The sequence below is a fragment of the Arvicanthis niloticus genome, chromosome 3, assembly GCF_011762505.2.
Source record: "Arvicanthis niloticus isolate mArvNil1 chromosome 3, mArvNil1.pat.X, whole genome shotgun sequence".
In the NCBI taxonomy this organism is placed as follows: domain Eukaryota; kingdom Metazoa; phylum Chordata; class Mammalia; order Rodentia; family Muridae; genus Arvicanthis; species Arvicanthis niloticus.
In genome coordinates, this window is record NC_047660.1 from 111,893,277 (window position 1) to 111,921,259 (window position 27,983).

Sequence of the window (27,983 nt, forward strand, 5' to 3'; positions counted from 1 at the left end):
TCTGTACAATAAGGGCTTTGCATTGAATAAGTTCCCAGAGCCCTGCCAACCTATAACTACCGAGGCCAACTTGACCACTTATTTCTAAAGACAAAGATCTTCTTGCCAATGAAATCTATGAGTCAGAGGAAGCTCAACTACAGTCTAAGCAAAGACCGATGTGTGCCTGCAGTATCGAATTGTTTGTGAAGTTTTGATAAAATTTGGTCCTGCCCTTTTTATATTTCACTATGCATGGCTTCTTGGAAACTTGTCGTGTCAAATGAAAGCTGATCTAAATAATCTGTAACGTTCACTTAGCAACATTTCCCTGGAAGAATGCACCTTGGCCAGGGTTAGAGACTGAGAACGGATTAGTGACTGCTTGTAGGAATTTGGCTGAGGAGTGTGACTCAACACAGCATAGGACAACGAATGACTAACAGCTTTTGGCTCTCTATACCACCCAGACACTATTCTCTGTTGTTTCAAATGACTTACAGTAAATATTTTTGTTGCCTGGATTTCCATTATTAAATGTTAGCTAAAGTTATTTAAAAGACAAGGAAATCATCAGGAAACCACTGAATTTGATGGGAGTAACTTTTTCATCCTTTAAAAAAAAATAAATGTTCTTATTGCCTGATGCTAAAAGTCAAATGCATTCAGAAATTTGATGCAAATGACTCTTGGTCTGCATCCTTTTTCCCTCGCTGCCCACTCACCATGGGAAGCCCCACCAACAGGCCAGCTGCACTCTGTGAGCCCCTGATGCTAAATATAGCTGTTCAAATCAGGGGGAAGATCCTTACAGGCCTCTACAGCTTGGATAAAAATCAATTAATCTGGTGGTTATAGTGGGGAGGTGAAACCCGAGGCTCTGAAGACTGACTTCATTAGAACTCTCCTGACTGACAACATCAGAAATGCAAACTCAATTGTGCTTAAACAAAATATAATAATTTGTTAAGTCTTTAAGTTAGAAGTGCAGAGAATGATTTTTCCAGCTGACTGGGTGTAGATCTCAGAGGAAACTTCAGATCCGAGACTTTCTCGTTTACAGTTGGGTTTCTGTCTAGACTATTTTCCTTCTCCGGCTAAATTCTTCTCAGACAGAGGCAAGGCATCTCCCGGTAGCCTGTCTCTACATTGTTTCAATTTCATCAATTCCACATGAGAGTCAAATTAAATTTTAGAAGAATCCCCAGGATTCAATGGCCTACTTTGGAGTTGAGCCTATCTGTGATCTAATGACAAGAACTAGGGAACTACAATGGTCTGATGGTCCAGCCTGAATCCAATTCCTACCCTTAGGTCAGCTTGTATATTTAATGAGAAGAATGAATGGCTATTTACACAGAAACTGTGATGTTCCCTCTCAGGAACAGGTCATATAGTGGAAACAGGAGGTGATATCTAATTGGTTAGTAGTTGACTACATTTTTGTTTTGTTTTGTTTTTTCAGGGATTGGACCCAGGCCTTGTGCATGCTAGGCAAGCCTTCTTCCACTAAGCTATATCCGTAGCATACTGTCTGTTAATAGATCTCCTATCCAAAGCCAGCCCTTGACTAGTTCTTGGAAGAAGGAATATGTGCAACAAAGTTGCTAGCAGAATGGACTCCTGGGGATAGAGAGAGTCACAGTTTGCCTTTGTTTAAATGACTGTGTTTCTTTCCCACACATCTGACTAAATGTGGCATTTTATTCTTTAGCTGTTATTCCTTCTTTTTTTTTCTTTCTATGATTATGTTGGAAGGAGATGACCAAGGCATGTAGGCCACCAGTGATGATGGAAGGTTTAATAGTCTTGCTTGCCAACCTGACTGCTCTGAGAAATTTCTAATAAAACACACCTTTGGGGTTGTCTGTGAGCGTGTCTTCAGACATGATCAGATCATTGAGGCTATCATCTCCCCCCCCCCACGCCTTTTTAAAGGCTATCATCCCTTAATTAATCATTTTATGATAGCATTGTTGGAGAAAGCTGACCACTAGAAAAGTGTTCTCAGGGACTAAATCTTACTTTCACTACTTTTTTCTCTACGTACTGGTTGCCATGATGTGAACTGGCTTCGATCCAACATGTCCTCCCTTGACTATAACGAGATGGATCCTGTAGTGGTTTGAATATGCTTGGCCCAGTGAGTGGCACTATTAGGAGATGTGGCCTTGTTAGAATGGGTGTGGTCTTGTTGGAGGAAGTATGTCACTGCGGAGATGGGCTTTGGAGAGCTCCTTCTATGCTAAGGCTTGAGGATGCTAGTCTTCTAGAAGCTTGCCTTCAGAACTCTCAGCTCTTTCTCTAGGACCTTATCTGCCTGCCCGCTGCCATGCTTCCTGCTATGATAATAGTGGACTAAACCTCTGAAACTGCAAGCCAGATCCAATTAAATATTTGCCTTTATAAGAGTTGCTTGGGTCATGGTATCTCTTCGCAGCAATGAAACCCTAACTAAGAAACTTACGGATGAAGACAGAACCTGAGAAAATGCAAGCTCAGATGAACCATTCCTCTCTTAAATTAGGTATTTTGGTCACATCAAAGAAGAGCTAATGAATATGGAAGGTATATACAGAGCTTCTCCTTATTCTCTATAAATGTTCAAAAAACATTGTCAGATTTATGAAGTGAGTCTCCTATATCAGGAACAAGCCTGCTCGCCTTTCATCCAATAAACTGTTGATGTAGCATGACTTGCTCATTGCTTTGTTCTTTGTTGCTGTGGTTGTTGTTATTTGGTTTTTGTCTTTGAAAAGATGGAACTGTACAAACCCAATGTTGATCAAAGGGAAAAAACACATGAATTGTCATTCTTTAGTTAAATTAACAGTTAGAATCGGCATCTTGTTTCAACAAAATAAAAGTATTTTATTATTTAGGTTCACAGTGGTTCTCAACCTTCCCAATGCTGTGAGCCTTTAATACAGCTCTTCCTGTTGTGGGGACCCCCAACCATCAGATTATTCTTGTTGCTTCTTTATAATGGTGACTTTGTTACTATTATGAATCATAATGCAAATATCTGTGTTTTCTGGTGGTCTTAGGCAACCCCTGTGAAAGGGTCATTCAGTGGTTCCCAAAGGGGTCATGACCCCATAGGTCAAGAAGCACTAATTCAGGATAAATACTCTTTACTGCCTATAAAAATCAATTAGACTTGATCCAACTGAAGCCTTCCCTCCTATATAAACCTTGGGTACTCTGCTTGTGTCAATTGCTTACAATTCCTTCCTCTCACCTCCTTTTTTATTTCTCCAGGAATGTTTGATTTATTGAGTTGTTACTATGTAGCCACTGTGTTGAATGTTTTTCACGAATTATCTTATTCGTTGAACTCATCACGTCAGGACCTTAAAGGTGCTATTACTTTTGCAGAAGCACAAAGAAGCTAAGAAGCTTTATCCAATGCCATATAACAAATTAATAAGCGTAGCTTCGAACCCACTGTCATTCTTGAGCCCATGTTCTCAGCTATCGTAGTGCAGTCTCTTGTGGCAGTTTTGATTCTGCTTTTGTAGACAGGAAAGTGTTTTTTTTTTTTTGTAAATATAACTAGTGTTACAAATGTAATTTGTCATCGATTGATTTTGAGTTCATTAAAATGCAGATGTATAACTGAGCCAATATTATTACAGGATTCCTTTAAAAGGTTGGTGGCAAAGGAAAAATCAGAGATTCAAAGCACAATGTTTTAATATACCGTTGCTGGCTTGAACCAATAGAGGGGACCACATGCAAGGGCCAGAGAGCTTCTCTGAACAACCTCTGGCAGCAGGTCGAAGCTGAGTTCTGCCTACAACCTGAAAGAGGTTAGAAGCAGACTCTTCACTAGAGCTCAACAGTTCCTAGACTTCAGTCTTCCATGATCCCAATCAGAAAACTCAGTCAAGCCTACCCAGACTGCCGACCTACTGAACTGTAAGATTAAAGAAAAAGAAAAAAGAAAAACGTTGTTTTAAGTTGTCAAATGTGTAGCCATTTGTCATACAGCTATAGAAAATTTATATAAGATTTTTTTGTTGTTTGAAGTTTTCCTCTAAGCCATGTGAAACGTCCAATGTCGATTGCTGTGATCTGCAAGAAAAGAAATTACATTTTTTATAGGTTCCATGTAATATTATCTTGGGGTGTCCAACCTAATATTGTTTCCTTGATGCAGTGTCATAGACTTGACATCTTAGGAAGACACTGGTAATGTCTATGGACTACTCAATCCATTGTCCTTTACTCCCAAGTAAACTCACCTGAAACTGTGCTGACAGTCCATCCACTCATCACACAGCACAGCCAGTGTCCTCTGGTCCTTATCTTGTTGCCTCTTATGGTCTGGGTCTGGGTTTGTTCTCATAGAACTACTAAAGAGAAAAAAAAAATTTCAGACTATAGATCAGGACTTTAAACTTCTCATTGTCAAACAAAAGAGCAGTTGAAAGGAAGGAAGGAAGGAAGGAAGGAAGCCAATAAGTAGCGAAGAAATATCAGAAGTTCTCATGCAAAGAAACACGGCTCTGTTGATTAGATGGGAAATCAAGCCATCTACTCAAAACAGCTCACTCTAAGCCTCATTCAAACAAAGAAGAAGCTGGGTGTGGTGGTGAGCAGAATTAATCCCACCACTTGGGAGACAGAGACAGGCTTCTGAGTTCAAGGCCAGCCTGGTTTACTTAGCAAATTCCAGGCCAGCTAAGTCAATATGGTGAGAAGCTGTTTCAAAAAAACAAATGAAAACAAAAATAGGACATAAATCCTTAGCTGTGCAAGATCTCAGCAGTTTATGTTTTCATTATAAAACTTTTAAATTTTTTTTAATTTAACCTTTGCAATGAAGATCAAAAGCTATAAAAGATGAATTCAATACAAGTAGGTGGGTATTTTGATCCCATGGATATGGCTATGGTTTGGTCAAGACCAAACAGCTCCTCCTAGTTGCCATGGAGGGAATGACACCATCAAATCAAGAGTCCAACTGAAAGATGTTAAGAGCCAGCCAGGAGTTCTGAGCACTGTTGCTTGAAGGGCTGTGCATGAAGGTTGCCTCATCCACACAGATACCCAGAAGCTATGGTTGATTTATAAACTATGGCCAGCTCACTATAGTCCATCAACTTAGTCAATACTCATTGTTAGCATTTCTTCTAGGCTCCGCCCCACAGTTACCTGGCAACAGTCAGGTATGCCTGACTCACTATAAAAGGGGCTGTTTGCCCCCTCCTCACTCTCTTACTCTCTTCCCCTCTTCCCCTCTTCCCCTCTTCCCTTCTCTCTCCATCCCACCTCTCCCCCATGTGCTCATGGCCGGCTTCTATTCTCCTCCTTTTCTTCCTCCTCCCCGTCCTCCTCCTCCTCCTCCTCTTCTCCTTCTTTCTCCTCTTCCTCCTCTTCCTATTCCTCCTCCTCCTCCTCTTCTCTTTCTTTCTCCTCTTCCTCCTCTTCCTATTCCTCTTCCTTCCCCTCTTCTCCTCCTCTCTCTCTCTCTCTCTCTCTCTCTCTCTCTCTCTCTCTCTCTATCTCTCTTCCCTTCCCAATTCCCCTCCCCATGCCCTAAATGAACTATTTCATACTATATCCATCTTATGGCTGGTACCTCAGGGGGAAGAAATGCCTCAGTATGGGCCTGCAGAGGCATCCCCTTCTCCTGCACCATTCTGAGCCTCTATCAAACTTATCCTTGGCTTTTTTCTCTCTTTTTTTTTATAAAACATAACACTCACAACTACCTTTCTTTATTATTAGTAGAGTCTATTCTAGGAACAACTTTTGTTCACAGGTTTCCTTCAGTAAGTTTTAGAATCGGCCAAATCCTTTTCCCAATTAAATTTGAACCATATGCTCTACTGTTTAAAGAGCAACTAGCAGAGGAATACTAACATGATATTCGGAATGCATGCAAGGATCTTCTAGAAATATGTATAGAAAAGAGATGGCTGTCAAGTACTTTACTTTGTAATAACATATTCCAAGTGCTCCTTTCTCTCTCTCTCTCTTATGCGTCTTAAAGGTTCTTTGCTTCTTTTTATCAGAAGCAGATCCATGCTGTAAAGTTAGCTTATTCTATTAACCAAGAAGACAAATGAAACATTTTCAAAAGGTTTACTTCATTAAGAGATTCAGTCCCCCTTATAGAGTATTAGACTTGGAAGAGACATGGAAGTCACTCAGTATAACCCAAGGATGACTATGTTGCCCTTAGGTACTGTCACCAAGCGCTTGTATGGCTTCTGTTTAACCACAGTAGTGTACATCAGTCCGGATAGCTCTTACCCTTAGACCGTCCACCCTCACACCGAAATCAAATGCCCATTTGTATAACTGCTATCTACTGTCATGAAAGGCAAACTGTACGAGAGAGCAGAGATTCTTTACTCTCATCTTGCCAGTTAGTATTTAGTTTACAGGTCTTTAGTTACTGAAAAGTCTCATTCTATACAATTACATTCTGTATTGCTCATCCGTTTGGATGTCCAGAGAAGCAGTTCTATGACTCCATAGCTATAGTGAAGGTTAAACTAACATCGCTGGTCAACTTTACCAGATCTAGAATCATCAGGTAGACAAGCCTCAGAACAGAATGTGCCTGGGAGAGATTACCTACATTTAATTATTTTAACGAGGTGGGAAGGCTCACCCTGTATATGAGTAACAGCATCCCATAGGCTGAGGTCCCACACTACATACAACGAAAAAGCAAGCATCCTTCTCCCTCTGCTTCCTGGCTGTACATGCACCGTGAATGGCTGCTGCATGCTCCTGTTGCCATGGCTTCCCTTCAAGACAGACTACACCCTGAAACTGTGAGACAAAAGGCATCTTTCCTTAAATTGCTTTTGTCTGGGTATTCTCTCACAAAGAGACAAATTGCTAAGTCTTAAACAAATGGCTAAGAAGCCTATTTAACATATCAAAGCCGACACAGCCCCACAGGTTCTACAGATATCCCTCAGTCTCTACCTGGCATACCCCACCCCCTACCCTAAACTTCTCCAGCCTAGGGACTGGGCTGCCCTTCCCTATATTATCTAGCCACTCTCCTGGTCAGTCTCTTGGCCCAGGCTGCCTCTCTTGGTTGGCAGCTCTCCTCCCCTCTCTCTTCACAGGGCACAGCTTAGTCTGATCTTGTTCATTCTGGAGTTTCCCAGATGTCTCTGCCTCTGGCTATGCTCTCTCTTTTATCTCTGTTAAGCTTTCTCCTCCCCCATACCTAGGAGTAGTCACGTCCTTTTCTTTTTTATTTCTTTTTTTTTTTTTTTCACTCATGAGCAACTAATACAGTTGTTTCTCAAACAATTAACAGGGATTCAGATTTCAGAAACGAGTTATACTTTTTTGGAAGTGCTTTTTTTTTTCTTTAATTCCTCCAAATATAAATGTTAAAACTAAAATGTCAGAGTACGCAACGGTAATATTAACATAGCAATCCTGGAGGTAAATGTTAAACACATGCACACACGTCTTTGCAAAGAGCATCTGCAGATGTAAAACCAAGAGTAGCTTTTGTTATAGGCAAATCTACTTGAAAAGTTACATAAAATCACTTTGTATGACATATCTTGACATTTTCCTCTTTTAATTTGAAAAAAAAAAAAACCCAATGTATTTCTGGAGAACACGGCTAGTAGTTGTTATGACTGTACACTTTGAGTAATCCTATTTCCCTTGCTTCTGGTGATTTTCTGTGAGCAGCTCCTGTACTTCTCCTGGCCCATTTTCTCACACTGTCTGTTCCCTGGAAAAGTGAGAGACTTATTAGGTTTATAGATTTGGAAAGAACTACAGAACAAGCCTGCTCAGTTGCACTGTCTTTTTCCACCTAGGTCGGGGGTCTTGATCACTGGGATCTTAGTCTTCATTCACAGGACTGGCCTTGCTAGCATGGCTGTGGGCTCTGTGGGGCCAGGACTACCCAACAAGCCATTCGACAGGCAGTTGGGACTCCCAAAGGTCAAGTCCTTCACTCAGACGCGGTTTATTCCCTTGGGGAGCCACTTTCTCTGCCTTGGGCTCCACCCTCTTTCACTTGGAACTCCTCCCAGAATGTGCTGTTTTAGGTGGTGCATCCTTCAACTCCCTGGATGCCAAATCGGGAAAAAATAGGTTTCATTTACAGAGGTGTATGGCAGGGTGGGACAATCAAACCCCTTTCTGCTTGTTAGAGATAAAGTTTCAGCTAGAAACCAAAACAAATTTAGGCCATGAGCCATATTCCTTGCTAAAGAGTATGCTTCAACATTCCAGTTATGTTCAAAATGTGTGCATAACTTGCAAAACATGTGTACCATTATTCTATTTTTAAAGATTTTTTTAAATAAAACACACAGATTTAGGATGGTCAAGAGTTAGGGTGGTTGATTTTGGTTCTGGACTTTCAGGTTTTTGAGAAAGGGTCTCTGTACATAGCCCTGGCTATCCTGGAATGCACTATGGAGACCAGGTTAGCCCCGAACTCACAGAGATCAGCCTGCCTCTGTCTCTTGAGTAATACTGTCATTAAAGGTGTGCACCTCTACGCTCAGCTCTGGGTCTTTTTTTAAAGTGTGTAAATTTTGAGCCCAAGGAATAAGAAAACATCTCATTCAGTACAGATGGATGGAATATATACAGATGGAGGCATAAAGATTTAAACATAATCAAGTAAACACTGCCATATCCAAGCAGAGCATGGAACCAAAGTGCCACTTATATAGGAATGTCAACTGATGAACTGACATCATCTAACCCCAACCACAGAGCCACTTAGTCTCTCTGCAGTGCCCTGATAGACCAGTAGACCAGATGGAATTTCATCCAGCTTTGACCAAAGCAAGTCCTTTCCTTAAGAGGGACTTTTACTACAATTATAAGGCAAAGAAGACGATTAATAAGCAAAGTGCTTCCTGCCATGTCCTCCTGAACCAAGTCACACGTCCTCAACATATGATGGCAATTATGTCCACAAACGTTCCCAAATGCTAGGTTAATTTCCAGCCCCCTAACATCTTCTTCTTAGAATAACAAGGTAACTTAGACTGAAGTGTGCAACTTTGAGGCAGCTAACAATTGAGAATAAAGTGAGAACCATACAAGTTATGCGCAACAATGGACTGCAGAAGACAGCTTCTTGCATTGTCACTATTTTACTATGCTTGAGGGAATGCTGCACATGTCTGTGCATTGTGCATTTTTAAATGTTCTGTGTGTGTGTGTGTGTGTGTGTGTGTGTGTGTGTGTGTGTGTGTAAGCACGTGGAGTGGGGAGTGTGGGTGGACCTGTGCGTGTAGGGTTCAGAGAACTACTTATAGCAGTCTTTTGGGGAATGGATGAGGGCAGGGGTATGAGCCATGATGCTCATGTGGTGGCCAGAGGACTACTTCTGGACGGTTCTTCTCTCATTCTACCATGTGGGTCCCAGGGATTGAACTCAAATCTTCAGACTTGACAGCTAAAGCACCTTTACCCTTTGTCTTAGTTAGGGTTTTATTTCTGTGGAGAGACACCATGACCAAGGTAACTCTTATAAAAGGAAAACATTTAATTAGGGCTGGCTTATAGTTTCAGAGGTTTAGTCCATTATCCTCATGGTGAGAGGCATGGCAGCCTGCAGGCAGACATGGTGCTGGAGAAGGAGCTGAGAGTTCTATATCCTGACCAGAAGGTAGCAGGAGGGGACGGTGTCAGGACATAGCTTGAGCATAGAAGACTCAAAGGCAGTCTTCACAGTGACACACTTCCTCTAACAAGGCCACACCTACTCCAACAGGGCCAGATCTCCTGATAGTGCTATGCTCTATGGGCAAAGCATATTCAAACCACCATACCCACTGAGCATTTGCTGGTCCTGTTGTCAATACTAATGACATCCTTAAACCAGTCTGCAGCAAGCACTTGTGGCTCATCAAAAAGGGAGCCCAATCTGTTCACTATCTCATCTTTGTCTTAGAAATACTAGTATTTGCCATCCCCCCTCACACTGTGTTATGTGCTGTGAGGCCTTTGACCCTTTCAGCCTCTGAAAGGGTCTTTTGAATTTTGCTGCTTAGGCAAAAAGTCTAATCTTAAAGCAGTAGGTGAGAAAACATAAAAACAAATCTCGAAAGCTGATGTATCATTTGGGAGTAGGCAGCAGCAGCAGCAACAACAACAACAAAAAGACATTTCAAACCCAAGCAGACTGAGACTGAAGCATAGGGCTGAGGAAACTCTGGCTGGAGCCTCAGAAATTGTCACCTCTGGCTTGTTGAGGCATCATCTTCCCCTCTGAAAAGAGAAGCTTATGGAACACTTTTGTCATGTGCTCAACGTGGTACCCCATCCTTGGATGAAATATATGAAAGAAATGGAAAGTCAATCCCCACCCCTGAGGATTTCTTCTTCAGTGGATGACACAGAACCCAGAATCTGAAACAACCCAACTACAAACACAACAAATCTCTTCAACAACGACCACGTAGCTCAGCTGCCAGCTGCCACAGATACCTAAACTCTGTTTTCTAACAGACTGCTGATGCCCACTGTGTTCTCAAAGCATGGCAAGCCAGTACTTACCTGTGATGCCTACTGTGTGCCCAAAACATGATGACCTACTACCTACCTGTGATACCTACTGTGTGCCCAAAACATGGTGAGCCAGACTGTGATGCCTACTGTGTACCCAAAGAATGGTGATCCAGTACCCTTCTGTTCCCAGTGCTGAGGGGTATGTTCATTAGGAGTCTTTATCAAGAGCCATTCTGCCTATCTGAATTGTAAGTGATTTTGATTATGCAATTCAGATAAATATTTTTGAACCTTTGAAATAGAAGTGTGAAAAGGAGTATTTTGTATGAAAGTCAGTTTTAATTCCTTTAGGAACATAATAAAGCTGTGATACTTAACATTTACTGTTGAATAACATCTTGGCAAGGGAACTATAAAACAGTAGAAAAAATACTATCCAAATTCAAAAGGACATTTTACCCTGATTTTGTTATACACCAAAGGTCCGCAAACTGTTCCTAAATGGGCACAGTAAACATTTTCAGATTCATGACAAATATGTTAAAGTGGATTCTGTCACAAGTCTCAACTATGCCACATCATGAAAGCACAAAAGCTATTAAATAAGACACTAACAACCTGCATGCGGGCAGTCTCCACACCTGCGAGTCTGGAACAGCAAGAGTATAGTTTGAGGTCATCCTATTCTACATAGAGACTTTGGGAAGAGAGGGGGAGGGAAAGGGGGAGGGAGAGAGAAGAGAGACTGTATTCATTTAGAGGGGATGGGAGTGATGGCTCAGTGGTAAAGCACAAGTGTGAGGACTCAAGGTTATGAAGTGCAGTACTAACAGAACTGCTGAAATGGGAGTGTGCCTTTGATTGCAGCACTCAGGAGGTGAAGGCAGGAGATGCCACAGAACAAACCAGCCAGCTAAACTAAATATATGGGCGAGCTTTGGGATCAGTCAAGAGAGCCTGCCGCAATGCACAAGGTGGAGAGTAATTGAGGAAGACTCCCAACAGCAGCCTCAGGTCTCCACATCCATGTACACATATATGATGCATACCTACACACATATACATACACACACACACACACACACACACTCATACCAACCACAGATGCTCGCAGAAAACATATACTTACTTTTCTGGCACCTCTAAACCTTGGACTCTCTATTGCTGCCTGAACCTCAAAAGCTTTATGCTTTACTTCTCAAGATTGTTTGCAGGGAATCTGACCCATTTGACACTTCCTGCCTTCCCATACCTTCCTTTGACATCTCAGGCCTTGCCTTTATGACCCCCATAACTATAGTTCCTCTCCACACTTGCAAAATTAGCATCACAAGAATTATGTTAATGTTGGCCACCATTTTCAAGTGGTAGCCAAGGAACCTCTGGACTGCAGTGGTATTTGCCTCTGCATGCCTCATGGCTGAGTTTGATGAACAAATACTGGTGAATGCATCCCCTAGACATCCCTGGGTAATCTAGACACTTCAGAGATGCTCCCTTCTGAGGGGAAAGTCTTTCAAAAAGAAAAAAAAAAAGAGCTAAATCGCTAAATCTTGAGATGCCTTTAAGGCATCAGTCTCATGGTCCCAGTGTGCCTACATTCTTTAAGCCATCTCCATCTCTTTACAACCACCTTTTCCTGGGATCCAGCTTTAAACATTCTTCTTTCGTAGGAAAAAAAATCACTTCCCCCCTCAAAATTCTTCTATTCTGTTTTTTCACTTCAAATTCTCACTGTATACTTGGCTAAAAGCAGCCAGCAATATCCGTGCCACAGTGTGAATGCTAGGTTGTTCTGAAATTTCCAAATGAATATGTCATCTTGTGACTCAGCCTCCCCCAGAGTCTCAGAAAGCCATTTACCACAGTGTAGCATGAAGCCTCATGTACAGTCAGTTTTGCTAAAGACATTCTTTCTTTTTTTGTTTTTTGGTTTTTCGAGACAGGATTTCTCTGTATAGCCCTGGCTGTCCTGGACTCACTCTGTAGACCAGGCTGGCCTCGAACTCAGAAATCTGCCTGCCTCTGCCTCCCATGTGCTGGGATTAAAGGCGTGCGCCACCACCGCCCTGCAAGACATTCTTACCTGATGAGTTTTCCACCATGACTACCTATTATGAACCTCTGCTTACGTATGCTCAGATTTCTAGCCCACGTCATAAAAATTTTTCAAATTCCTTCCTGCAAACTGGTTCAAATGCTTTTGAATGACACTACTCACTTGCAAACAATTTCCTGTTAGTCAGAACTTCTAGGTGCTGTGACCAAACACAGGAGAAACACAACTTACAGGAAGGAACACTCTTCTTTACCCTGTTTTCTTCCATGTAGGATCCCAATCTATTGGGATCTATCGGATTGTCCTGCTCACAGCCAGGATGAGTTTTCTTGTCTTACTGAATCTTCCTGGAAATACATCCCCCAGGCAGGCTTGTGCTGTACTACTCCTGTAGACGCTTCTCAGTCCAATTGAGTTGATGATCAAAACTGGTTTCAGGAAGCTCTCTCTCTCTCTCTCTCTGTCTCCAAAACTGAGCACACTGAGCACCGAGGATCAACCTTCAATGTATAACATTGAGAAGATGGTGAAACACACTCAATTTATAGCAAGTTTCTATGTAAAATTTTGACTATGTCACTGGGTATACCTTGACAGCATCAACACCTTCAAGAGATAATCATTAGCTATGCCTTCTGATTTCTGACCTAGTAACTATAATTGCTTCATTGCTTAAATGTTCTAATGATCTGGGCACATCAGGATATTTGAGCATTGAGGAATCAGTCTTGTCTATTTTCGATTTTCCAAGAAAGTGAACAATTCTTGTTTGCATGTGCCCTGGCCTCTCATTGTCCTTTTAACTCAGAGACAAACACAAAACAACAACAACATCAAAAATCTATCTAAGCCAAAAACTAGTTTAAGATATTCAGTTTAAATCAAGTGTCTTGGTAATTCTTGTTTCTCATTAATTCATTAATTGGGTTCTTAGACTTGGCTGTTATAAAGTGTATAATTTAAAAAAAAAAGTTTATGCTTTATATTTAGAAGTGACCTTAACTTAGACAAGGCATATCTTTTTGTTTGTTTGTTTGGTTGGTTGGTTTGTTTTTGTTTTTCGAGACAGGGTTTTTCTGTGTAGCCCTGGCTGTCCTCTGTCACTCTGTAGACCAGGCTGGCCTTGAACTCAGAAATCTGCCTGCCTCTGCCTCCTAAATGCTGGGATTAAAGGCATGCGCCACCACTGCCCTGCAAAGCATATCTTTTAATTTAAGAACTACATCTTCAAAATTACCAAGAGAAAGCAGTGGTAAGATAGAGAAATCATGTTTGCTTTCTAAAAACTGCTTTGAATCCTGACGCAATGGCTTTACTTTAGGATACTATAAAGGATGCAGAATTCAAAGCCAATTGAGAGACTCTCTTTTGACAAGGTGAGTGCTCAGCTGGTGGGTGTCCTGCTGCAGTTACAGTTCCTCAGGAGCTCTACAGGGAGAACCGCAGACTTCTTCACTATATACACCTCAGCATAGCGGCAGACTCTTGCTTCACCTCTCTTCCTGGGGAAGGGAAAGAGGCGTGGCTCAATTAGCTTCTGGTAACGCGTTGCTTTTAATTTGAAAGTCATCTTGCTTGCTGGGTTGCACATAGTCCTAGAGCATCCAGCCAACTTTCAAGATTCAGAAATTCAAAAAGAACAGTCACAGTCTTGAGTATCGAGGGTTATGATAGGGTCTCCACAAAAATTAATGCAAACAGTTCATCTACACAGTTTAGAAGAACCTGAAAATGAGAATTAAGTTTCAACAGTGAAAGGAGTTTGCCATCACCAAATGACTTGGTTGGCTGTTCATGAGTAGGGCTAACATGAAATGCCAATTCTAAACATATTAATTGGCAGAAAACACAATAGAACAAAATACATCAATTATTTTCTTTTGAGGATATAGATAGTGAAGGAGAGCCTGACGTGAGACTTCTTCTCCCGTGATCTTCACTACTCAGGCATCTGGAGCTTGAAGGTCCATCCATGAACAAGTAGCTATGAGTTGCTTATCAGAAGAAATGTCCACTACTTTGTTTCTTATAACCAGACACAGTCTTCAGTGGAGAGCAGCCTACATTGGTCTATATTGTAGATATGCTATCTTAGGCACTACTGAGTAAGAAGCACTTTCTCAGTAGGCTCAAAGTGAGCACAAGTAACTGAACTCTAATGGGCAGGGGCAGCATCATGATCAAAGGACCCATCCTTTGCCGACGTTGCCACCACTACTATTTTGCAATGTGGTTGCCATTAGGGGAGAGATTTACTCCGCAGATTTCCTTCAGATGGCCTTCTAGGAACCTGCTACAACATACTGTGTGCAGCCTCAAAACTCATCCAAATGCAACCAGGCAACGAGCCATCTTGATAAGAGGCAATGTCATATATACTCATGTTCTGGCCTTCCTTTGGAGCTGCCAAATGTCTTAAGTGCCGTGAATGAACAGTCATTACAGGTGATGTCTAGGAACCATCCTGATGAATGCCACACAGCTTGGATGCCATAAACTTTTTGGCCTTCGTTATCTTCTACTACTTCCCCACTGTCAAGACTCGAAAAGTCACAGGACTATCAACAGTGCAAGTGGCAAGGGTTAATATCTTTTCTGTCTATGATCGCAGTAGATTTGGGCAGTAGAAAGTTACTCCTACATTTGTGTTATGGCCTAAAAGACTGTAGAGGCTGTAATTGAAATAGAACCAAGTACACGAGTTCTATGCCATCAAACTCTGCTCAGCATTTTGGACTTGGGACTCCAGAGACAGAAGAACAGATGCTCATTATTGTCACTTTGGCTTTAGAAATCACTCAAAGACCAGAATAAATCTATCCAGCATTGGCATTTGAGAGATCCCAGATGTCTCAGGGATCTCCTTATGGAAAAAGACTTCTTCCAAGTGCTTCGTTACTCCATGCAGTGAATAATGATCAATCTACATCAAGCCATCCTCACGCTGTTTGGTTCTTCATGGTACCAGGCTTACAAATAATCTTCTTTGGACTTATTAGATTTCTCATGATCTTACTATTTTTTTTGTTTTGTTTTATGTTGTTTTGTTGTTTTTTTCTTCTAAGTCATCAGTACTGACCATTGATCTCTTTCCTCTTTCAGCAGGGTGCCCTCTTAAAAATACTATGGAAGCTGGGTATGGCTGTGAATGCTTTTAATCCCATCACTGAGGAAGCAGAGGGAGAGGCAGGGGTAGAGAGGCAGAGGCAGAGAGGCAGAGGCAGAGAGGCAGAGGCAGAGAGGCAGAGGCAGAGAGGCAGAGGCAGAGAGGCAGAGGCAGAGAGGCAGAGAGGCAGAGGCAGAGGCGCAGAGGCAGAGGCAGAGGCAGAGGCAGAGGCAGAGGCAGAGGCAGAGGCAGAGGCAGAGGCAGAGGCAGAGGCAGAGGCAGAGGCAGAGGCAGAGGCAGAGGCAGAGGCAGAGGCAGAGGCAGAGGCAGAGGCAGAGGCAGAGGCAGAGGCAGAGGCAGAGGCAGAGGCAGAGGCAGAGGCAGAGGCAGAGGCAGAGGCAGAGGCAGAGGCAGGAGGGTCTCTTTCTGAATTCTAGGCCAGCTAAGACTACACAGTGAGTTCCAGGGCAGTTGAGACTAAATAGTGAGATTCTGTATCAAAAGCAAAGTATTATGGGCTCCTCCAAGGCTCTAAGCAAGCCTTGACCCCTGAGTCATCTGTGGAAGCATCGACTCTTCCTTCCAAAGCCTGCCTGTACTCTAAGTGTTACTCACCATTTCCCTATTTAAGTTTAAATAGAGCTTGTGTTAGCATTTCTTATTTTAAAATCCTTCTTTCCCCTCAAATTCCAGACTCCCCTTTGGCCAGACATTCTTTCTCCTTCTCCCCAGGTGGCATGACTAAGTCTCCAGGTGCTTTGGTTGCAGCTGCTGAGGAGGTTTGTGTAGCAGCCATGCTGGGGTCTGGAGTCCTGAGGCTCCATCAACACCAAGCTGTAGCGTTCAGACAACTCCCTGACAATTCTGCCCTTCCAGAAGGACAGCAGTCACATAGAATCAGGGCTCACCTTAAGAAACTTGTAACTTAATTGCTTCTTTAAAGACTCTGCTTTCCAGTAAGGTCCCAGTGAGAGGTTATGACTGATAAAGGATTTCAACAGGTAGATTTGAGGGGAGGAACATTCTTTGACTGTACTAGTCTTCTTAGCAGGGACTCGGAAATATTTATTGGGCAGTCTGCATTTACCATTCAGCAGTAAATAGCAAGACATTAGGGGAATTTGGCATAGAAACGACAATTCTAGCATATGTGTATATAGAAAGCCAGAAAGAGAGAGGGCTGTACTACAGAGTTGTCAACATCAAGACAGAGCTAGCAAACGAAAAGATGGGAAGCTAAGGGAGGCAAAGCCTTCTATAAAAGCACGGCTCTGTAACAGATGTGCCCTCAGGGGCTTCATGAATAAAATGTGTATTTCTGTTTCAGACAACAGTCCCAAACTGAATGGCCCAGGTCACTGGTCCAGTTCTGCTCACCAGGGTGTTTCAGAGCCAAAATAATTTCCAAAACATTTTCATCATCTTTACGGGTAAGTGCTGGGTGTCAGCCACCGTCTGCACTTCCGCTGGTGGGAACAAACCGGAGGAGGCATGCTGTGGGGGTGATGCCCCGATCCCAGATCTGAAATATGTCACTTCTCACATTCCACTGATAAAGATGCTGTCTACTGTGTATCTAACTAGCAGGGAAGCCGTAAACGGCCTACTAGTCTACTGTGTGTGAGAAGACTTGCCCAGAAGAGACTGGAGTTAGACATCTGGGAGTGCCTGCCATCCCCCTTAAAAATATGCAGTGTGAGGGAAAAAAAGACTTCCTAGCAAGAATGAAGTCAGTGCCCTCCATTAAATACATGTCAGTACTGTTTGGGAGAAAAGCATCAATGAAAACTTCGGGAACAGCAACAAGATACAGGTCGATCTAGAGAAATGCTGAGTTAGGACCATGGTGAGGAGGACATTAGAGTACCCAGAATCATCAGAGTCACGAGTAACAACTTCACATGGAAACCAACTGATATCACCTTATTCACATACTAACTACATTAGACAATAAGAGACACTATCATTATCTTCCAATTTGCTTAATAATCATTAAATCCAACACCCAGCCAAGCCATGGTTATAGTATTTATTTCCTGTAGTGTCTTTTTCCTCATTGGCTTTCGACTAAACTTTTTTTTTTCCAATTTCAATCTTTGACATCATGCCTCAAGGGAAATAGAATTTGTTTTCAAACAGTGGACTGGTAGAAAATATTATAATATTGGATAAGCAAACAGGGAATATTAAAGTAACTGTAAAAACTTTATGTACTGAAAAACTGCCAAAAGTAACACGTTTTACTGGACTGCAAATGAAAAGGCCACAAAATAGACTTTCTAAGAGTACAGAATCTATAGGTTATCAAAGGTGATCAATAGGTAAACACGTGCCTGTAGTTAAACCTGACAGCCTGAATCCAATCCTGGGACCCACCTCATAAGAGAGAAGTGACTCTTAAGGGTTGTCCTCTGATCTCCACAGGCGTGCCATGGCATTCATGGACCCACACAGATACAGATACCCAGAATAAATGGTAACTTAAAAATAGATACATAGTACAATCCCAAATTACAACTGAAGTATGCTGCCAAAAAAGGATAATATTTTTCCAGTTGTCGACTAGTGTATTTAAACTGCCAGTAACACAGGAGCCCCTTAGTAACCGCTCACATGAAGGAGGGAACCAATTGCTGCCTCACAGGAAGCAACCATTCCGAAGTGTGACAAGATGTTAGGAGCCAGGGTGTCACACACTGATGGTGACAGACAGGAATACAACAAAGTGAGGATGATGACTTATGTCTCAAAATGTTAGGAAAAAAACTCATCTAGGAAATGGTTTGAACAATTTTATTACTGGATATTTATCCAAGAAAAAAATATCCATCCATACCAAGAATGAGTTATTCATAAATCTCAAAACATTCATCCTCAGTGAAAGAGCCAGATGCCATGGGTACATAAAACTAGAAAATGCAAACTATCCCAAAGTGGCAAGGAGTTGACTCATGGTTGTTGGGACAGGGAGGACAGGAGGGAACAGTCACACCAAGGACCAGAGCGCTTTTGGTCACTCTTATCAGAGGTGTCCCACTTTGTGGTGTACACGTGACAACCCTTATCGAAGTATATGTCTCAAAACGCAGTTGAAATCCGAAGGGAGTATTTTAGAGAAATCGACAAAGCATCTTTTAAAATGTCCTAATGCTTACTCACCCTTCTCTTTCTACTCCCATCCTCCAAACGGGAGCAGCCAGAGGTACTACGTGCTGAACCACGTGCTGAGCCAGTTGTTTAAGTGATAACTTTATCTAAGCACTTGTAGTTAGTTCAAACAAACAAAAACAAACAAAATTAAAAAAAACACACACTTTAAGAAAGAAAAGTTAAAAGAGAAAGATTTTTGTTTTCTGAAGAAAAACATCTTCCCGTTTATGATGCTGCAGGCCTGAACTCAGAATCTTTTGTCACTTAGGACGAAATCAGGACAGAATTCGTGTGCTACCCAGAATTCCACACTATATTTATTTTTTGTCTTGCCCTCCTAAACTGAAGTGGTTTTAATCATTAGGGTCCTCAACACATGTATTATTTTCGTCAAAGCTTGACTGGAAGAAGAAAATATGCAGTCAGGCTGGCTGTGTTTATTGATGAAGTCTCAGGAATCTTTCAGAACACGGCATCAGCCGACAGAAATAGGCCTGCTTTGCAAGAGAGGATAAATTACCAAGAATCTTCGAGATGGACTGCAGAGGCATTGTGGCTCACAGATAACTAACAAAGACATCTCAGTTGAAAAGTCTCCAGGACACTGTGAGAAGTTTCAAAATACTGAAGAAAAGATGTCTTCCTAAACATCCCCTTGTGCTGTAACCATCGTATTATACAAGCAAAACTGCCCTTCACTTTTATGTAGAGGGGCACCTGCAGATTTATGAAGCACATTTATTTGTTTATTGTCAGTGTTTTTCTGTAGACCTCCAGCTATCCTGGACCTTGCTCTGTAGGCTAGGCTGGCCTCGAACTCACAGATTTTCCTGCCTCTACCTCCCCAGTGCTAGGATTAAAAGCCAACCTTTTTGTGTGACTGATTTGGTAGACACATAACGATTTACATTCTGTAGCTGTCTGATCACCGTATTAAAGCATTTTACTCTGGGAAAGCTATAGTGTTAGAGGGTACAGGATCAGCAGATTGGAGAGCTACAAGGGGAAGTCCATGCCCAGATACTAACTGTTCAGTTTGGAAAAGAATTATGTGCTTTATCTGTATTGTTACCATGTAAAATTAAACCACGCATAACTATCATGATTAGAGGCTGCTAAAATTTGGATTGTGTTTCATCAGAAAACGCATTCAAGTGGTGTTTCCTGGGGAGACTTTGGGAGAAGGTATGTTACCAAAATTGCAACAATGGATAAATAAGCAGTGCTTAAGCTTTCAAGAATTACCAACTAAGAAATGTTGCCATACTTGGGGCTGGAGAAACAGTTCAGATGGGAGAACATACTGCTTTCTAGAGGATCTGAGTTCAGCTCCCAGTATCCAGGGCGCCATGCTGGGCAGCTCACCATCACCTGTAACTCCAGCTCCATGGAATCTCTTCTTCACGCACATACCTATGTATGTATGTATGTATGTATGTATGTATGTATGTATGTATGCGTATACACGTATACATTTATCTATCTATTCATCTATCTATCTATAATTTTAAAATCTTTTAAAAAGAAATAAGGGGGTTAGAGAGACTGCTCAGAGGTTAAGAGCACTGACTGCTTTTCCAGCAGAGGTCCTGAGTTCAATTCCCAGCAACCACAAGCTGGCTCACAAGCATCTGTAATGAGATCCAATGCCCTTTTCTGGTGTGTCTGAAGAAATCGGCAGTGTACTTATGTCTGTAAAATAAATAAATAAATCTTTAAAGAAGAAAACTTTTGTCACCTTAAGCCACCATTAGTAGGACAGAGCTCTTGAGAGCTGGAGCCCCCTCCTGAGGGAGCATTCTGAAGGAGATCTAATCTGGATCAGAGTCCCACAGCTCTGCTTATCTTCTGACGGATTATCTCTGACCCACCCTATCCCTAGAGATAAATTAAGCTTGATTAGAATCCTAATGGAATAAATTAACAACTAAAGAAGCTTATTTTAATTTAATTTAATTATAATTTTTTTTTTACCTTAAGAAAGCTCATTCTATATTCCTCGACCACCTGCCCTACCTTAAATCCAGACCAATCTTGATCTATATTGTCCCCACTTTGATAAGGCAAGTTCTAGGAGGAGGAAGCTGCTATCAGAAGGGCAGCTGGGAGTGGGGTGGGGTAGGGAAGACTTCCTGTTCCCTTTCCTCCTGTATTCCTGCAAGCAGGCAGCTGGCTCTACAGTCCTGGAGGCCAGGCCCCAGGGCCCAGAGCAGAGCAAGCTCTGGAGGAAGAGCTAAGGTAAAGCCAAAGAGTTTCCCACATTGCTTGTTAACTTATGTGGGGCAAAAATCACTTCAGGGAAAGCCGTGAATGTCTTGGTGAAGGACATGAATTTTATGTCAGGGACCTTAATTTAAATTCCAGCTCAGTCTCTCATCTTTAAACCCTGAGCCTCAGAGAGTAAAACTAGGTTGTTAATATCTATTTCTGGCAGTTGCTTTGAGGACAAAGTTAAATAACACATGCAAAGTACTGAGTACTGCCCCCGGCTGTGGCTGTGGCTGTGGCTGTGGCTGTGGTCTCGATGTGACCAGAAAAGCAATCTTTCTTCATTTATCAAGTACTCACTCCCAGGGAGCACCGAGGATAGTGCTGGGCCTACAGAAGCCAACTCTAAAACAGACCATTCCCACCAAACCTCAGGCTGGGAGAGAGTCCCTAGTCTTTTACATCTGATTCAACATGCCCAAACTAGGCTGAAGGGACTTGGGGTTCAGCAGAGTATGCTTGATGTGTTCAAAAACGTGGGTTCAATTCGCCCACTTGTCCACCAGAAATTAGCCAACATATACGATGAGCAGGAGCCAGTAGCAAAGCCGTGAATAGCTTTATATGCCACATATAAATGAGATAAATCAGTCTCACGTTGGAGACGACATCTTCCCACACCCTGTAGTCCATTGCTTTACCCGTGCTTTTGTTGTGAGAGTGAGATTATGAAGTGACGCACCGTTTCTATAAGACTGGTGACTTAGAAAATGCCATTCTAGAGATATCCTGAGCCCTAGGTTCTCGTTGCTAAGGATGAGAGGAAGACTGGACGGTTCTGTGAGTTCCGGATGGGGGCTGGTGCTGTAGCTTAGTGTTGAGAGTAAGTATGCTTGCTCTCTTACTTACTTCAGGCTCTGGGCTCCATTCCTTGCTCTGCAAGAGAAGACAGCTGTTGATAGAGGAGTGAGGAACTGCACATGCAGGTTGTTAGCAAGTCACGCAGTTTAGATGCGTGTTTAAGAAAAAATTACTTATTTTTTCCTATTAAGCTGTTGAAATGTTATGATTCTATGCATGGGAACAATGCCTTCCTTTCTCATGTTTTAAACAGGGATTTTAAATGTCCATTCCATGCTAGTAAAACTTTCATAGCTAATAAAATAATATATTGAATTAACCTAGGATGTGTTTCAGTATAAATTTTGGGAGGACTATATTTTTGTCTTCATTTTTATAATTCAGTTGGCTATGACCTTAATTTGTTACCACAAACTAGGCAAAATAAATGACTACTGCCTCTATCACAATAGTCTACAATTGGTACACATTGTTACTTCAAACATAATATTCACAGGTATTTTTAATGCATCTGATTCTACCTTCATAATCAATTGAATACGAGGAATCTGAAATTTGTGGTGGTAAAAAAATAAAAATAATTTTAAATATAAAAAACTTTCAAGTTTTTTTTTCCCTTTATGTCAACCTTCCCAAACAAATTGCCAACATAACAAAATTGGACTTAAAATCATGTTGCCCAATAAGATAAAGCCAATCTGGAAAAAGAATCAGCAATTAATATAAATAAAAATTTCCCAACCACATGCTGCCTGTCTTGAGAAGTAGAGACAGTCTGGTGAAGTGGTCCAGCTGCACAGTAGTTCTTTCCGCTTTACTAGATGAAGTAGACTCCTTTGCAAAGCCTTTGGGAGTTACATCATTCTAATGAGAAAAGAGTATTCCAGTTAAGGAGCAAAAGACATAGATTAAGGCTTTTTAAAGTGCTGATTTTAAAAAAAAAATATTTTTTAAGTATCTTCAAATATAAACAAAATGCTTATTAAGTTAAAATTAGCCAGCTTTCATGGCATAATTTAAAAATGTTATCAAATATTTGCTCCCTAGTTGCAAGCTTCCTGTCAAGTCTGGACAAACTGCTCAGACACTCTCTCCACACGGGCTGACCACGGGGCAGCTCCTGATTTTTCTGCATCTGTGCTTAATGAGCGGCCTTTTTGCAAATGTGGCTATTTTAAGGAGAAAATAGAAGGAAGGATTTCATGCAAAAACAAAAACAAAACAACAAACTACGGTCTTCCCCAAACGATAAAAACCAAAATAAACAAAACAATTGTAATCTCTCCCCATCCAACTTGCCGATAGAAAAACCAGTACATTTATCAACGGTGCTACAAGGTCACCCAGCCAAAGCCTTCCGAGGGCAGGACTGAGAGATTAACAAGAGGATAAAGGCCAAAGATTTCCAGGGAAAACCAAAACAAAACAAAATAGCCACTGTCACCCAATTGTATTCTTTGAAGTCCAGATGTTCTTATCAGGGATTCCCCTCTTCCAATAGACAAGCAGTTTGGTCAGTTAGGGATATTGCCTATAATGTTTATTAGTCTTAAAAAAAAACCCACTTTTTCACTTAGAATGTAAACACTTACCCTTAAAACTTATCTCATGAGTGGTTTCCATTTCAGTCCTGAATGAGTAGGTCTAATAAATTATCTTTGCTCTTCATCCAACCCCGACTTTACCTCAAAAGAAGTCAATCCAATTCAAGTTCTATAACACATGTGCTCTTGATCATCTCCCTCCAACATCAAAGCATCCGAAGAACGCACCCCACAAATGTATGTGCACCCTTTTTCCTAGTGAAATTTTAAGTTGTCAGAAACACTGGGAAAATTCTGCTACCACAGCAGTTACAAGGGGAGGCAACCCTTCGTGGTTAGATGTGTCTCGGTCACATTTATACCCTCACACACAGACAACTAGTGCCCCAAGGAGCTGATGGGGAAAGGGAAGCCACCGCTATACCAACTTCACCCTAGAAAAACTATGAAGTGAGGATGCTCTGTTATTGCAACCTAGGATCAGGTCTTTGAAATAAAACCAGAAAAATGCTAAAAGTACTACAAACAAAAGAATCAATCAAACAAACAAAACAAAATGGTTTCCCCCAAACAAAACAAAACAACAACAGCAACAACAAAAACACCCAAAACAAAACCCCAAAAGTTTGGTGAGGTATACTTTCGACTGATTCCCTAGAATTAGAGTTACAGATGGTTGTGAGTGGTCCAGGCCATGTGGTTACTGGGAATAGAACCTGGGTCCTCTGGAAGAGCAGCCTGTGGTCCTAACCATTGAGCCATCTTGGTTCCCTGACCCCAACAAAGTCTTTAAGAATTAATTATCTCTGAGTTACAGATAATTGACTTGGAATTGAACAAGATCTGGATGGTAGAAGGCTACTGTAGCAAGGCCAGTTTACCTTAACTGAGAAAATGTCTCCATGTCCAAAATCAAAAACAAAACACAACTTTCAAGTAAAAGCATTCCTATAAAATTCAGCCAAATATTTTTGCTTGTGGGCCACGGGAGACATTTTCTGTGGGGCTGAAGGAGAAAACTTTCTTCTGAAATGTAAAGTGGGTTCCCCGCAAAGCTCTCCAATAAGTATATTATTCTAAAGTATTTTGAGTACGGTAAATATACCAAACTATCATATTTTTGTGACAAAATTCTTTTCTAACCGCTTATTTCCTTCCTCCAGAATTTACCATATTTGTGGAAAGCCTTCCCTTCAGGTTTATCTAGCAAGCATCCTGATTTCCAGGTACCCTTCTCCCCCATGGGGAGAGCACTTCCCAGAAGCTCACTATTTTACAAGGAGCTCTTTTATATGTGAAAGAGAAAACCGTTTTGTCAAGGGATGATGAGAAATTCCAAAAAAACTAACTCAGACGGGATTCTAAATTTGGGGGAATGTCTGGCACTTGTTCAACTCTGAGTGTCGGTCACAAAGATTCTTGACTTATTTTACACTGCGTGTAAAAACCTGGTATTCGCTGTGGGTTTTTTGTTTTTAGTTCTTTACATCAATAAAAATAAATGTTAATTTTGCGTCTTTAATGTGTTGAGGATTTTATAAAGCATACAAATTCAAATTATCCTTACGGCAAAACTTTTGGCGAAAATAAGAACCTGGTACAAATAACATATTTTGCTGGTAACTTTAATATGTTCTCAAAGCAAAGGAGACCACGCGCCTAACTGAAGGAGAGGGCCAAGTCTGGGGTTCGGATCTGCTGCTTTGAAAAGAGTGGGCTTCTCGTTTTGAAGCCCTAACAAAGCAACTGTGCTTGTGTGTGTCTGAAAGGTTAAAAAAAAATGGAAGGAGAAGGAGGAGGAGGAGGAGAAAAAGAAGGAGGAGGAGACGAAGAAGAAAAGAAGAGGAAGAGGAAGAGGAAGAGGAAGAGGAAGAGGAAGAGGAAGAAGAAGAAGAAGAAGAAGAAGAAGAAGAAGAAGAAGAAGAAGAAGAAGAAGAAGAAGAAGAAGAAGAAGAAGAAGAAGAAGAAGAAGAAGAAGAAGATGATGATGGTGATAACGACGACCAACGTGTTAAAGCTGCTGGCTGCAGGGGACCTCTCCCTTTCCAACCTCAGCAGTCTAGAAAGTCCAGATAATTTTCAGTAGAACTTTATACAATTCTTGGAACAGATAACAATTGAAATATGAAAAAATCTGGCGGCGGGGGAGAGGGTGGATGGTGGAATTCTGATTGTGGTCTGAGAGAAAAAAAAAAAAAAAACATGCCCAGATACATGCGAGGGGATTGGGGGAAGGATGGAAGAGGCAAGACATAAAGTCCTTGTAACCCCGGCTCTCTTACAGAGGCCACCTAGGTCTCTGCTTTGAGTGCAAATAGCTCAGTGAACGTGGCGTGGACCGGAAGGTCCCTCCCTTCATCAGCCAGTTCAACTTTCCCCCTTCTCAAGCTGTTCACCATTGCCCTGCTAAAAGAAACGGGCACCCCATTCCCAGGAAAGGAAAACTTTGCTTCATGACTTAGAAAAGAAACTTTCTGTTGCTTCATCTTTGCAAAGAAACTTGGTCCTTTGAGTTTGCCGGGAATCTGCAGAGCGCCGCGCAGAACCCGGGCTGTAGAAGCTCGGGGAAGGGGTCACCTTTGCCAGGCGCTCACTCTCTCCCAGACTCTTCTTTGAAACCAGGCAGGTACTGAGTGGAGAAACCGGGATCTTAGTCTACTTAACACCGTAAAGGCAAAGAAAGGGGACCCTAGGCGGCGCCCAGGATCCAGGAAAAGCACCCAGCAGGAGCCGCCCCGCCCCGGGGCTGCAAAAGTGAAGTCTGGATTCCTACAGGGACGAGGTGGTGGCCACTTTATGACTTTTTCCCTCCCCACAAAATACACTCCCGGTGAGCACAGACTTTTCTCAGAGGTGACGCAATGTTCTCAAACACCACCACGGCCACCAATTAAAAAAAAAAAAAAGAAAATAAATAAATAAATAAATAAATAAATAAATCAGGGGGTAAACCTTGCAACCCCAGGCTTCATTCGGCTGCAGCCCCTCCCTCTCTTTCTCCGAGTCTACTTCACTTTACAGCCGTTTTCCATCCCTACCCCCAATCCTCCTCCCAAAAGTTTGACGACCGCAAAGGAAACCAAAGGGGGGAAGTTATCCAGTCCCAGACCTGGCGGGAGATCAGCATCTCTTTTGTTCGGGGCGAACCCACCGTACCCCGTGACGTCACCTGGACTCTGGGCCAATCGGCGCGCGGTCGGCGGCGGCTGCGGCTGCGGGAGAGGCGGGGGGAGTCGGACGGGACCCTCCTCCCCGGCGCGCAGGGCCTCGTGGGGGGCGGGAAGGGACTGTCCCATATAAGCCTCTGCTCTTGGGGCTCAGCCGCTCGCATCCGCTGCGCTGCACAAGGGAAGGAAAGGAGCCTAGGGTGTGAGCCAGGCCTGCGGCCACAACTTCTGGTCCTCTCCCGTCCTCCTTCCATCTTCTTACAGGGGTCCCCACCTCAGGACTTTTCCTGCAGGCTGCGAGGGGAACCACAGTTCGTGGCCGCTTGCCTCGTGGGGAGGATAACTCTCCTCCCATCCACTCAAGATGCTCAGGGGTCCGGGACCCGGGCGGCTGCTGCTGCTGGCAGTGCTGTGCCTGGGGACGTCGGTGCGCTGCACCGAAGCCGGGAAGAGCAAGAGACAGGCTCAGCAAATCGTGCAGCCTCAGTCCCCGGTGGCTGTCAGTCAGAGCAAGCGTGAGTACCGACAGTCTGGCTGAAACCGGCCGGCGGCAGGGATGGGTTAGTCCTCAGCGCCCGCAGAAGTTACGGCTAAACTTTTGCGCGCGTGCGTGGCTGTGCGAACTTGTGTGAGTGCGCGCTTTAGTGAGGGAAGCCAGCTGTGAATACAAAAGGCTTAGGTTTGAGCAGGCTGGTTGCCGGTACAGTGGAGGCAGGGACCGTCTGTTTACCCTCAAGTGCTCTAACAAATTTTACACCTTTAGTTCTCTCTCTTCCAAGAACCAAAACTTGTGGTGAAAGAGAAAAGGGACACGAACTTACAAACTTTACATTTAAGATTAGTGTGGTCTCCTGATCCTTATTTTCTTTATTAGTAAATAGTGGGTTAAATATTTAACAAATGGAGATGAAGACAGAATATCTAAATAGTTTCTTACCAACTTAAAAGAGATGTAGTTGGCTCAGTGTTTTGGGGGTACCTCAGGATTTTTTACCAAGAGCAAGGATAGGCATTTCTCTTCCAGCTTTTCAGAGACACACTCTTCCTCCTTCATCTTGGGCTAGAGGAAAATTTAAAGGTTCTACCCTCCTCCGTTTTTTTGAGAGGATCTCACTCTGTAGCCTAAGCTAGCCTGATATTCTCCTGTGTTGTCCAGGTTTGTGTTCAACTGGGAGCAATTCTCCTGCCTCAGCTTCTACAGAGTTGGACTACGCTAGGGTTACTGGCATAGTCATCAGGACACCCAACTTAAAGTTTTCTTTCTTGTCTTTGTTGTTGTTGTTTAAAGTATTGAAGCCCCTCACGAATATGTCTGGTTTTTTTTTTTTTTGCTTCTCAGAATGGTTCAGTTCTGCTGATGTAGTTCCCCTGACCAGATGGACATGACATCATTGTATAACTTTTAACCAAGTTAAAAGATAAGGGGGAAAAAAAAC

The 27,983-nt window shown here is 42.4% G+C and overlaps 2 protein-coding genes across 12 annotated transcripts in view; one reads left to right on the forward strand and one right to left on the reverse strand.

Moving 5' to 3' along the window:
* Positions 1-3,932: 3,932 nt before the first annotated feature.
* Positions 3,933-26,927, reverse strand: LOC143441801 (uncharacterized). 2 transcript variants are annotated; one of them, XM_076931715.1, is made up of 3 exons: positions 26,550-26,927; positions 4,227-4,334; positions 3,933-4,056 (listed from the first exon to the last, which is right to left on the reverse strand). In XM_076931715.1, the coding sequence occupies exons 1-3, from the start codon at positions 26,900-26,902 to the stop codon at positions 3,984-3,986; spliced, it is 534 nt and encodes a 177-aa protein (XP_076787830.1). In that variant the 5' UTR covers positions 26,903-26,927; the 3' UTR covers positions 3,933-3,983. The 2 variants fall into 2 exon arrangements, with proteins under 2 accessions (XP_076787830.1, XP_076787829.1); XM_076931714.1 differs by having other exon boundaries at positions 4,227-4,337.
* The window catches only part of Fn1 (fibronectin 1), a 69,352-nt gene continuing 68,270 nt past the window's right edge, over positions 26,902-27,983 (forward strand). For all 10 annotated transcript variants that reach the window (XM_034497764.2, XM_034497766.2, XM_034497768.2 and 7 more), the window contains exon 1: positions 26,902-27,062. In XM_034497764.2, coding sequence (XP_034353655.1) covers positions 26,912-27,062 — 151 coding nt within the window. In that variant the 5' untranslated portion in view covers positions 26,902-26,911. The remainder of the gene's footprint in view (positions 27,063-27,983) is intronic.

Excerpts from the sequence above, each read along its gene's own strand:
- LOC143441801 (XM_076931714.1), bottom strand. The coding sequence starts at position 26,902 with ATGGGAGGAGAGTTATCCTCCCCACGAGGCAAGCGGCCACGAACTGTG. Across the intron at positions 4,338-26,549 it reads CCGATTGGCCCAGAGTCCAG|TAGTTCTATGAGAACAAACC; the intron begins GTGACGTCACGG and ends TTTTCTCTTTAG. Across the intron at positions 4,057-4,226 it reads GACTGTCAGCACAGTTTCAG|ATCACAGCAATCGACATTGG; the intron begins GTGAGTTTACTT and ends CTTTTCTTGCAG.